The following is a 12,890-nucleotide window of genomic DNA, read 5'->3' on the forward strand; positions in this document are numbered from 1 at the left end:
CAGACTGAATTGCCTTGGTATGCAAATGGCAGGCTATGATACATACTGCTGCCTAAACAACTCCTACCAAGAGCATCCTTTCCTATTACAGAACAAAACCTTCCGAAATTTGATGGTAACCCGCCGCCTCAGTTAGTTCAGAGTTAAGGTTGCTCTGTACCCTTGCGGAACACTGAGCTGAGAACAACTCAATATCTGAAAACCGGGAAACGCAGAATCAATATTGCGGTAGCAATGCCGTCCCCATTCAGCAATTCTCCAATATGCTCTGTCCTCACATATGCCCATAGGTTGCCTCCTTTTACAGCCCATTCATGGGATCCATTAGAGCTGTTAAAGGACAAAACAGCATATACTCACCATTAGCCAGATCCTTAGAAAGAATACAATAGATGTACAATTTAAAAAAACACTTCACAACCTCTTCCAACCCCCTCACGCTGCTTTGCAGGATAACCTCTCAGACCTACATCCCAACTTCACCATCGTTAACATGTTGGAATCCTGGCTTGTTCTACCTCACTGCAGATAACATCCATTCGAATGAAAGCCCTCGTTCCTGGTGTCACCTGCCCGATTCTCACACAAAAAATGAGGCAGGCAGCACTCTGAAAGCAATGGATTTGGGGAAAGGGAAGGAGTGGTATCTGGAGGGTGGAAAACACCCATCCCATGTCACACACAGCTCCATCACACACCACATACCTCCCTGACACACCTCCAATAAGAATTTAACTACTGCCTTTGCCTTTCAGTACAGCTATGCCTAATGCCAGCCATAGGCTACGTCTACACGTGAACGCTACATCGAAATAGCTTATTTTGATGTAGTCACATAGGCTATTTCGATGAATAACGTCTACACGTCCTCCAGGGCTGGCAACGTCGACGTTCAACATCGACGTTGCGCAGCACCACATCGAAATAGGCGCTGCGAGGGAACGTCTACATGCCACAGTAGCACACATCGAAATAAGGGTGCCAGGCACAGCTGCAGACAGGGTCACAGGGCAGACTCAACAGCAAGCCGCTCCCTTAAAGGGCCCCTCCCAGACACAGTTGCACTAAACAACACAAAATCCACAGAGCCGACAACTGGTTGCAGACCCTGTGCATGCAGCATGGATCCCCAGCTGCAGCAGCAGCAGCCAGAAGCCCTGGGCTAACGGCTGCTGCACACGGTGACCATAGAGCCCCGCAGGGGCTGGAGAGAGAGCGTCTCTCAACCCCTCAGCTGATGGCCGCCATGGAGGACCCCGCAATTTCGATGTTGTGGGACGTGCAACGACTACACGGTCCCTACTTCGACGTTGAACGTCGAAGTAGGGCGCTATTCCTATCCCCTCATGGGGTTAGTGGCTTCGACGTCTCACCGCTTAACGTCGATGTTAACATCGAAACAGCACCCAACACGTGTAGTCATGACGGGTGCTATTTCGAAGTTAGTGCCGCTACTTCGAAGTAGCATGCACGTGTAGACATGGCTATAGTCACTTAATCTGACTTTTATAGTAATAATAAACCCATAGATTGGCTTCATCTCCCAGTCTGTGATGGATAGTACCTCCTCAATGTTCTACCAAGGAATATGTACCGCAAAGCTCCTTTAATTCCACATTAATCTGGGGGGAGTGGGTGTTTATGCCATTGACTACATATACATGTACACTGGAAGGGATTTTACTGTAATTTCAAGGGGGAGTTTTACTTTGTAAGCTCTACCAAGGAATCCTGTAATAGTAACTCCACGTCTAGAAAACGTGTCCAGCATTTCAAAATATTTTTTGAAAAGCCAGGCGCGCTATGTCATCGCCCATCTACCCCTCATTGTGGGAGCGGTAAGGGATGCCTTGAAATAGTGCAGTCTGTGTAGATAGCGCCAAATCCCAAAATAGCCTATTTACAAATTGACTCAAAATAGGATACCCAAATTGCATATCTTATTTGGAGTTGAGGGCACAGTGTAAACATAGCCTATATGAAAAGCAAACTGACAACTAAATATCCACATTTCTAGAGCCCTGACCACAGATCTCGCTCTTGTTTGTACATACTGCTGAGCCAGATTCAACGAGGAGTAGACCTGGGTTTGTCGACCTCTTCAGTTCATGAAACATATAGGAAAAGAAAGAATCATCTGCCATCATGGAGCACATGCAACAAAGAGAGCAGACCTTGGTCTGCTATTTTACTAACCCATCTGAAGGTCAGCAGTGCCACTGAACAGCTCCCGGGGGGGTGGGTGGGGGAATCAAAGGGTAACTTACAGGACAGAATTTTAGTGACAATCACAAGCTGCTCTCTGTATCATAGTGCAACAGGAGCATCTGAGACTCCAGGTCTTTTTCATCTTCTGTCTTTAATCAGTTTTGGATCAATTCTGCCGGATTATTTGAGGATTTCCATTGTTACTGCATTCACCTGCCTGCGTCCATGGGGGTGGGTGGTATAATTAACACAGCTGGAGCTGATGCGCTAGGGCTAGGGAATATAGTTTATACACAGATGTTCCCACTGTTTCCTGCATGATCTTTGTTTTGGTGCTAAATAGGGATCAAATTCACCCACAGGGTAAAACCATTAAGACCAATTTGGCTCAGAGGATCAGATGCTCATCTGGTGTTAAGTCAAACTCTACTGAAGTCAGCAGCACTACATGGATTTGTACCAGCTGAGCAGCTTGCCCACTTGTTTAGAAAAAACAAGATCCACTACTTTGTTATTTGATTCCCAATATTTTACAGAGATTAAATATGCAACACAAAAATACACGGATTCCTAAAGGGTAATGGCCTTCAAATCAATAACTGGCTATCTTCCATCTTCATGTCAATGACTGGACAATAGCTAAAAACAAATATTTAACATAAAGAAATTTGCAGTATCACTATTGTTATCTCTTGTCCAAGGAATCAGATAAGACTATAGTGTCAGCACTTATGAGGGAATAACATCCAACTATTTCTTACCTGTACCTACTGGTTCAATTTAAAATTGATTGCAATGTTGTGTCACAAGCACAAAAAAAATGAATTAAGCATTCTAGATTAGAAATCTCTTCTGCCAATGCATGTAATCTCCAAAATTTACCCTTATTTGTGAGACATAGTTACAGTTTATATGCATTTGACAATGCTTATTTTATTATTTGCACCATGTGCACAATCACCATCCAGACAGACTGGGATCTGCTGCAACAGGCACCCTGGTAAATTTAATAAATAACCTAAGAGAAACATCTCAAGTAAAGTAGCCAAAGTGTGGCAAGCAGATGCGTCTCCAGGAATATCAGACATGCCCTGACTGCATAAAGTGACATTTCTTTCAAAGTTCAGAAGTAATTGCATCTCTGCATTAAAATCTTAACTGCAGCAGGTCAATTAACAATTGACAGTTTCCTGTTGAAATATATTTAGGAAAATCTGCAAGCTGGTTATTAAGCAGCTGATTTAACAAGCTGTCCTGAACCAAGGCCTGATCCTGCAAACTGTCTTTGTTCATGTAGTTAAGGAGCTGAAAGATGGAGTCCAAAGCTAAATACACTGAAGAGCAGTATTTCTCTAAATCTCTACTACCTGCTGCCATTGGTGCAGAACACCAATATATTTATGCATTATTGAACAGTGGTGCAAATGTATCCCAAATTTACCACACACGTATACATTTTTCTAATTCAGACAAGTGTGAAAAGGCGGAAAAAAACTTATGATCCATTTCACAAAATTACTGCAAATAGATTTTCATATGCAGCATCCAAATATTGTTTATCTGGTATGTTCTCCTAGAAACATGTTAGCCATAATAACTGTGCAGCGTATTTAGACAAAGTTTCTTGCTAATGCAAGGTCAATAATCCCCACTTTGAGATGTTTTTCAGAAAAGACTGAACTTCCAGTTAAACAAAGGAACACTGAAAATACCTGTTATGAACAGCATCAGCATGAGAAACAAAAAAGGGATTTTTAGGTCCTTTTGTTCTGGGCACAGGTAATCCAGTTCACATCTCTCCCATTTGTCTTTACAAATGAAAATAGCTAATCACCATACCATGCTGTTTCTCTCAGGCCCTTGGGAAGTATAAGAATGCAGAAAATCAATGAAACCAATTTATCACACAGGGAGAGAAAACAAAAGATTCCCCATTCTTTCGCACACACTTCTACAGAAGACACATTGGCAGCTCCTTTAAGGCTGCATTCCGATACTGGCCTTCTTGCTTAGTTGTGTCTGGCTTCCCTGGATGTCAATGGTACTTGCTTGTGAGGTAACAGGTTGCTCATTCTGTGGAAGGATGGCAGGATGTGACCTTTAGAAGGGCATAGCCCCACTTTCTCCACAAACAAACAGCTCACAAAAGACTAATCCTGCTGCCTTCATGTAGGCAAACCTACTGCTGACTTCACTGTGGGGTTTGCCCATGGAAAGGTTGCAGAAAGAGGATCCTATGTGGATTTTTAGGAGTGCTGGACCTTCAGCAGCTCCTTTGGTTCTGAAATGGGAGGCACTGGGTCTTTCCCCCTTTTGCAAACCTGTCTGTTAACCCCTAAAAGGGGGAAAATCTACTTCCAGCAAGGGCACATGAAGTTCTAAGAGAAATATAGGCCTCCCTGAGGTTCTGCCCCTTCAGATCTCCTTACAGAATTCCAAGTGAATTTGGACCCTAAGAAAATACTAAAACTTTCTGAACATGAACTTGTTCACCACACAGGCAAGGACACAGTGAGACTCCCAGAGCGGCAGAAAAACACATGATCAGTGTTCTGAAAAAGGATGCTAACCAAAATAGCATATTCTCAGAGGGTAGCTGTGTTAGTCTGTAGCTTCACAAATGACAAGGAGTCCTGTAGCACCTTAGAAGCTAGGAAACATATTAGGTCATGAGCTTTCGTGGGTAAGACCCACGTCTTCAGATGAAAATGGAGTGGAAAAATGAAATCCAGGGTTTATATAGTGTGTGTGTGTATGGGGGCGGGGAACAGGGGGAGAGAAGGGGTTATCTGATCATATTTTGGCCACTTAATCATCTGAAAGTGTCTATCAGTATTGACCAAAATGAGGGGAAATGAATGCCTGAGTCCACAGCCTGCAAACAACCCCCTCTCAAGCCTGTGCCAATGGCTCACTATTGTTCGGATAAGAAAATACTTATAACCAACTGCAAACAGTTTGTACGATACACACCAGGCTGCACTGCACCGCACTGAGCTGGTAAATTTGATCTGTCTGGTGACCTTCCACAGGCTCACCTGAGTCCCTGACGCAGCGCATCCCTTTCTGAATACTCAGCAAACTGCCTGTGAAGTTGAGTTGTTTTGGCACCTCAGCCTGTGTTGTTAGGCCAGGACTTCGAGGTTTTCCAGTCCACTCTAATCTTTATCCAGAAGTGCATTGTTCCCTCCAGAGGCTTAGCTCTTCCCAAACACATCACCAATTTATTAATTCAGATTGAGGCCTGAGCAAGCCAGAGAGATGATTACTTTAATTGAAGCACATGGCACAACCCCACAAGCCAGGATCAGATTGATAAATACATCAGAAGTTTAGTTGGCATGTTTCATTTAGCTACTCCCTTTAACATAGCCAGTGTATTTTCTCCTCCAGCTCTGCCTAAAGAAGCATATGCAATCTTGAAAAGGCCACGCTTATGTTAAATCTGTATCACCGAAGACAGGAATTTATACGCCTCATTCAGAATGCAGGGGACTGTCCAAGTTCCAGCCAAACACTCGAAAATTGCATTTTATGAGAACACGTTAAGGGGTTTCATCAAAGTGTTTCTCGGTACAAGTCACTGAGAGAAAAGAGGGAGTTTGTACTCACGCGTGGTGTTGTATTTGATCCCATTGAAAAACTCCGGGCAGGGTCTCTCCACCACTTTTCCAGCAGTGGCCCTGGGCCAGCAGGTCCCTATCTGATCCACGGTGGCATTGCAATACAGACCTTCACATTAAAAAGAGAAACGAGAGAGAAGCGATTGAGACAGCCCTGAAGCAGCCCATTCACATCACAAAGCACAGAGCCATTCTAGGAATCGGAACCGAAGGCTTTTCCAAGCCCGGTTCTAGGCTAACGCATCCTACCATCAAAGCCAAGAAAGGGAACTGAGGAACTCTCGGCAAAAGGATCCTGCAAGGCATCCAGGAGGCTGCAGTTGGCACTGAATTCGTCTATGAGGATTTGGAAGATGGTTGCATCCATTATTCGCCCCCCAGGGCTGTGGAATCGGATCAGCTTTTCTGCTTTTCTGGGATCTTTCCCTCCCTTCTTTCCTTCTTTCAAGGAGAAATCAAAATCAGAGCACTCAGCCAGCTCCTGTGTGCCTTCTTGGTGCAGGGTGGGCGGCAATCCTGTGTCTGGCTGTGTAGCTAAAGCCTCCGAGCGCTTCTGCTTTAAACAGCAGCTTGGTAGCCAATCGAACGCCAGCGAGTGCGTAGGAAAGGGCCTACCTCTCAGCTAGCCCTCCCCTACTCCTGCTTGGCTGCTTTCCAACTCCTGCTTGCATGATCAGCCCTGATACTTTGCTTCTTCTCCACTTCCCTTGAAACACCCAGTTTTAGCCTGAGCTGTTCTGGACTTGATTATCACTCCTTAGCAAGCAGATTTCATGCAAATTAGATCATCAAGCAAATCTCAAGGGAAAGGGATACAATTAAATTAACCTCTTGCCTGCCTGTAAGGAAAGCAATTCCTGTCTTTCCTGTGGGGCTGAGGGATGGATGGTGCAGACAGAAGCAAGGGGGTGGGGGTGTAACAATATGAGGAAAGGGAGGGTGGCAAGGTGCCCCCGTGTCTTGCCTGGGTCCCACGCCTCTCCCTTTGGTGGGAAGGATTCCAGCTGCACCCACATCTGTTGTTCTGGGCTAGTTGGTCAGTTTCTTTCCCTGCCCTAGCCGCGGCCAGGGCTTTCAGCCTCACTGGGAGAAAGGAAGGTGTGGGGCAGGGCATTGGGCCAGGTACACTTCCCTCCCCAGCTGACTGTGCAAACACTCCCCATTGTCCCTCCTTAGCTCTCTCTCAGCTGCTTCCCGACCTCCTCTCCCAGTCTCATCCCTTCTTACCTGACTGGGGCAGTTTTTAAAGCCCAGCCAGCAGTGAGATCAGCTGGCCCTCAATACTTAATTGCAGTTGCTTTCACCTGCATGCTGAAAGAGCTGTCACCCTTCCTCCCCTAGCTCGGGCTGCAGCCTGAGGTGCCTTTTCCGCCTTCCTAACAGGGCCTGCTGGGCTGACAGGAGTCATACTCAAAGGGGTGACCCTGGAGATGAGGGGAGGAGGACTTTTAGAGAAGGGCCTTGCAGAAGTGAAGTAATGAAGCAAAGAGATTCCGAGATCCCTAGACCAGAAGGGATCCCTGTGATCGAGACTGACCTGCCTTTATCACACAGCCCAGACACCTGCACCAACACAATTCCTAGGAGGGTAAATCTCGATTTAAAAGTGGCCAGCAATGGAGAATTGACTAAAGCCCACAGTAAATTTTAATCTTCATGGTTAACTCTCATTTCCAGTCTGAATTGGTCAAGCATGAATCTAGCCATGGCATCAGTTTAAATTTCACTGCTAGATGGAAGAGCCTATTGTTTAAATATTTGTTCTCCAGGTAGGTAATTATAGAGCATAATCAAGTCAGCCTTTAACCTGCAGTTTGTTAAACTAAAGAGATCAAGCTCACTGCATTGGTCACCAATAAGCAGGTCCAGCCAAAGAGTTCGCAGGGCCCAAGGCAGCCTGGGCAGCTGAAGCGCAGGGCCCTGACGGTCTGGGGCCCAAGGCAACTGCCTTGCTCATTTTGCCTTAAGGCCAGGCCTGACTCTAAGGCAGGTTTTCTTATCCTCTCATCTGTCTCATGGCTCTTCTCTGAAACCTCTCCATCTCATCGACATCCTTCTCAAATGGCAGGCACAGGAACTGGATGCAGTACTCCTTCCTCGCTCTGGTACCATCCGCTTCCCCAACTCCACTGTTCCCACTCCATGCGCTAGCAAAGCAATCAAGGACAAGGAGAACAGGATCCTCCTTAGTGCATTGGTAGGCTTCAAATGGGCTTTCAGGGAGAAGGATTACGGGACACTCCTAAACTCACCCAGATGGCTTTCCCAGCCCTCAAAGCTCTTAGATTTCAAACTACTTACCATTCTATGGCAAGCAGAAACCAAGCCCTTCATTTTTTTTCTTTTTGTTTTGTTTTGTTTTGTGAAGCCCGGGGGTAGTTACCCACCCTGGAATAGCCAGTAGCTGGGTGGTTAGGGCCTTCATGTGGAATGCAGGAAACATGGGCTCATATCGCTGCTCCATACCTGGCAGAGCAGTGAGCTGAACCTGGGTATCCGACATTCCAGAGGAATGCCCTGACCACCAACTTACTGGCTATTCTCCTGCGAAGAAGATCTCTTTTGCATCCCAGAACTGAGAAACTCTTCCAACAAGAGGTCCATCCAAGTCAAGCCTATCCCACAAAAGGATTTGGCTTTTTTGAGTTAGCACCGTCCACAGAATAGACCTTTCTGTCAACGTATGCCCACCCTGCAGGCTGCAGTACTCTGAGTCCTGGGTTTTCCCAGATCATTTAGGGGCAGAACATTGCAAGTGAAAGACCGTAAGAACTCTGCAGTATTCCGTCCTCTCCAAATAGCCTTTACTGCCCAATCGCATCTCAACCAGGCCCAGGCTGGGGGCAGCTGCATAGCAGCCTAGAGTTTCAAAGGGGCCCAAAGGTCCAGCCTCTATGTCTACTGCTTGGTCAGCAGCAGGAGCTGGAGCCCTGGGACAATTTGAAGCACTGTGGCAGCGGTGTGCTGTGTGGCTGGGGATGGGGGTGGGCCGCACCACTTTACGACCACCGCTATGGGCTGACTGCCCAACGCCCCACCCCACCCCTTCCAGCAGCATAGAGCCAGGCCCCTTCACACCTTGCCCTGGGGCATGCAGTGGCTATCGGGCCTGCTGATTTCAACATCTCCAGTTCTGTCAGGAGAGGGGGTGGCAGCTGGTTTGCGCCTTAACTTCTTCAAAAAGGAGAGCAGTTCAAGGAAAGTTAATCCTCAGGCTGACCAGCCCTGACCTGTAGTTAGCTTGGTTGAGCCATGTTCTCTAATAGGAGTAAGTGAGTTTGTACTTCGTGAGAGGCAGGCTTTTATCTGTCTGAAGCATTCTAGTCTGGAAGATAGAACATTGCTCTGGGATTTCTGAGGTGTGGGCTCCTTTCATGTTTCTGTCATGGACCTACTGTCACACCTTGCACAGCTTATGGTAACTGTTTAGACTGAGTTTAGACAGTAAACTCAGAATCTGAACAGTCCTTACTACAGTGGAACCCAAAATTCAAAAGGGAATCTAGGCACTACCGTAATGTAAATCTACTATATATTTTAGAGAATTTATTTGTTTGATCAAGACCTCCTCCTAAACGGTATGAGCTCAGACCATCGAATTTGATATGCAGCTTTCTCTTATCATAATTTAAAGCAAGGAAAGGGTTCGGCTGTGCCAGGAAAATGGGATGTATCAGGAATGGGATTGCTTCTCATGAAACCAAACAGAAAAGAGACAGAGGCCCAGTCTACACTAGACATTAAAGTCGATCATAAATACGCAGTTCCAGCTATAACAATTGCATAGCTAGAATCTACTTATTGACCATCGACTTAACTGGCTGTTCTCACAGAGAGAGGTCAGTGGGATAAACTTTCCTCTCGACCTCCCATACTCCTCACGAGACTGAGGAGTATAGATGTCAACTGCCAATCCCGATAGCTCGATTTTGCGCATCCCCACTAGGCGCATGAAATCGAACCCTGGAAGATTGACTCTGACCAGGTCAATCTTCCACATAGTGAAGACATACTCAGAATCACCAAATCAAGTGCAATCCTCCAAACTGACACACTGAGTGAATGTTGAGAAAGACTGAACCAAGGTGAGCCAAAAACTTTGGATAAACCTGGAATAGGATTGCTTCTCAATAAACCTTACAGTAAAGAGATAAAACATGTTTTGGAGCAGTGCTTTGTTGTGGTACAACTAAATCAATGCTTAAGCCTTCTTCTCTTACAACATAGCCAAGGACGAGAGTTTATAAACATGAAGTAAAAAATACATTAGATGGAATTCTCATTTAAAAATTACTAAAAAACGAAATGAAAAAATTTAACTACTCCTTTTTGAGAAATCCAAAATAAAAACTATTTTAATAAAAATAGCCCTGTATTTTTTGTAAATATGCAATCATTTAAATAAAGCATATACCTTTTCCTTTTATTAAAAAATTGATTTAAGGACCCAAGCAATGCCAGGTAAGTCTGCTAGTAAAATAATAAGTAATAAAGAAATATGGAAAAATAGCGAATTAATTACCTGCAAATAAATATGAGTGAAAAAGTTAGTACTGATGCTTCTGAAAGCACATGAGCATCATGGTTCAAAAATCTGAAATAAGCTCTAAATTAGATTCTTATCTAAAAACCTGTTCTGAGATACTATTTTCATATAGGAGAGGACATAGGTTTCCCTCTGCTGATTCCAGTCTAATCTTGATTATTTCATTCTGATTCCATCAGCAACAATATGTTGCTATAAAGGACTTTAAAAATATCTCTTCTAAAGGCTGGAATCAAAGGAGTTGTTTAAATCTCAGCCTGAATTCAGAGGGAGCAAGAGAAGTTGCTGAAATATCACCATTCTGTGGTGCATCTGACACTGTCAAAAAAAGGTTATTCAGGTCTCACCAGAGGACAGCATCCTGCCTTCAAAACTCCTGATTAGCTAGTATGAATTGGTCCTGGATATCAGATTGCAGCCTGAAAAGGTTTTGTTCTCTTCAGGCCCATGTTCTGTGTATAAATATAAAGTGGCTTACGAGAACAAAACATGAGAGTAGGAAGTGAACAGTTGAGAGCCGATACATACCCTGATACATTCATCACAGTCCACAGCTTCCTAAATTGGAGGTAGACAACATCCCAGTGCATATTCCCAAACAGCTTTCATTCCAGCCCCACATCACAGTCCAGCCTATGGGCCAGAAAACTCTCCAGGCTCTCTCATTATTGTGTGCATTTCCAGACATCAGAACTGAAATATGACCTTCAATATTGTGGATCCTCCTCTAGTCTATAACTTCTGATCAGCCTTCACGGTGCCCACTCATTATTAGACAGACAGGCCAGTGTCTTGTCTTCACAGACTCCACTGTCGGCTACTACCCAGCCAGGCCAACCACTCACCCTCCCAAATTCTCATACCTTAGTTTCTACATACAGTCAGGAAACAACTCCTTTGCCTTTCCTAGCCACCTCGCTGTTATGCAAACTCCAATTCACCCCACCTAATCCCCTACATAGCCTGAGCACTGCTGCATATCCCCTGTTCCTCTTCCCATCATAAGTCGATGAATCAACTTTCCACGTGCACACATCACTCTCCTGTTCCAGGCAGCCTGGGCTGCTCACCAGGGTGTCTGCCATTCACCAAAACAGAGGAGCATGTCACCTTTCTTTGCTAACCATGCACTATATTTTCATCTGTTCTCAGTGGCTCTTCTGACCCAGCACCATCGTATCTCTGTGAGACAGTTGATAGACAGCTGCACAACCAACCCAGGACAGTGTGAGACTCACCTGTAGGAATATTTGGATCTTGACCAACCTTTGCTTGATTGGTCTCTTTCTTAAGTTTAAATATGCTGATTCCTTTCAGTGTAAAAGGGGGATTTTTAAAGACACCATGGGAAGTTACTTCACAACTTTTTTGTGTCTTTTGTAGTTTCCCTCAGCATTCCTTGTTGATGTACTGGAATCCGGAGCTCACAGGGCCTGATCCTGAGGTCAGTGCTACTTCTCACCTGAGTAAGGACTGCAGGATCAGACCCTTAATAAAAGCTATAACTTGCCGGTTTGCCTGGTATAGCCACCATGACTGAGGGTTGCATCGAAGTGAGGATTTCAGGACTGGCCCTATTACTCAGAGCTCAGACACAAGGGCAACCTGTTGCTAGCTGCTTACACTTATCCCTAATTTTTTTTTCTTCAGACAAGCCAACAATAAAGATAGAAGACAAGAAGGCAAATGGGATGTGCTCAAGTGGTCTGTGCAAGGCACTCAGATACCACACTGAGGGGCACCATACATGAACCCTCAATAGGCCACACACTTACACATCTAGAATAGAAGCATCCCAGATGATGCTAACTTCGGGTCACTTTTTGATACTCGTACTACCACTGAACTCCTCAGAACCTGTATGAGCAGAAGCTACATAGTACCCACATTTGAGAGTTTTGTTCTAGACAGATGGATATTAAATGCAGACAAATTCTGAGCTCCTTTTCAGCTAATAGGATCATTTTTAAACAGAAGCCAATTTCCTTATCAGTGTAAATGAAATATGACTCTAGCGAGCAAGAAACCAAAAAATCCAATATGTGGATTTACAGTGATGAATTTGCAGCTTCATTGAAGTTGGAAATATTTACTGCTGGTGGAAAAAGATTCCAACCACATCAAGAATACATAGCTCCTAACTACTTCCTGATATATTTCATCTGAACATTAATACACATTTCATTCTCTACAGCAATAAAATCTGTACAAGTCAGTCATGTGACATGAGGAAAATGATGAGGCATTGCTAGAGGATTAGAAGAACACACTTAAAAAAAGGAAGCCCAAGCACATTTTAAGCTTTCAAGATTTCTTGTTAAAGGTGATTTGAATCAACGAACCCAGTAAGAAACCAGAGTGACACTTATTTCAACAGAATGATTATTTATTCATCCCATGCCAAAAGCAAGGTAGGTGCTTCACAGACAAACAAGAAAACAAGGGGACTGATCTTAGCTAATGGAATTAAACTGATTGATGACAGTTGTAAATCTAGAACAAAAGGTGAACAT

At 44.6% G+C, this 12,890-nt stretch overlaps 1 protein-coding gene across 1 annotated transcript in view; it reads right to left on the reverse strand.

The window, feature by feature from the left end:
• The window catches only part of CRHR2 (corticotropin releasing hormone receptor 2), a 284,318-nt gene that overhangs the window by 194,367 nt on the left and 77,061 nt on the right, over positions 1-12,890 (reverse strand). The window contains exon 3 of the mRNA XM_074986331.1: positions 5,821-5,940. Coding sequence (XP_074842432.1) covers positions 5,821-5,940 — 120 coding nt within the window. The remainder of the gene's footprint in view (positions 1-5,820; positions 5,941-12,890) is intronic.

Source organism: Carettochelys insculpta, chromosome 2, assembly GCF_033958435.1.
Source record: "Carettochelys insculpta isolate YL-2023 chromosome 2, ASM3395843v1, whole genome shotgun sequence".
Lineage (NCBI taxonomy): Eukaryota > Metazoa > Chordata > Testudines > Carettochelyidae > Carettochelys > Carettochelys insculpta.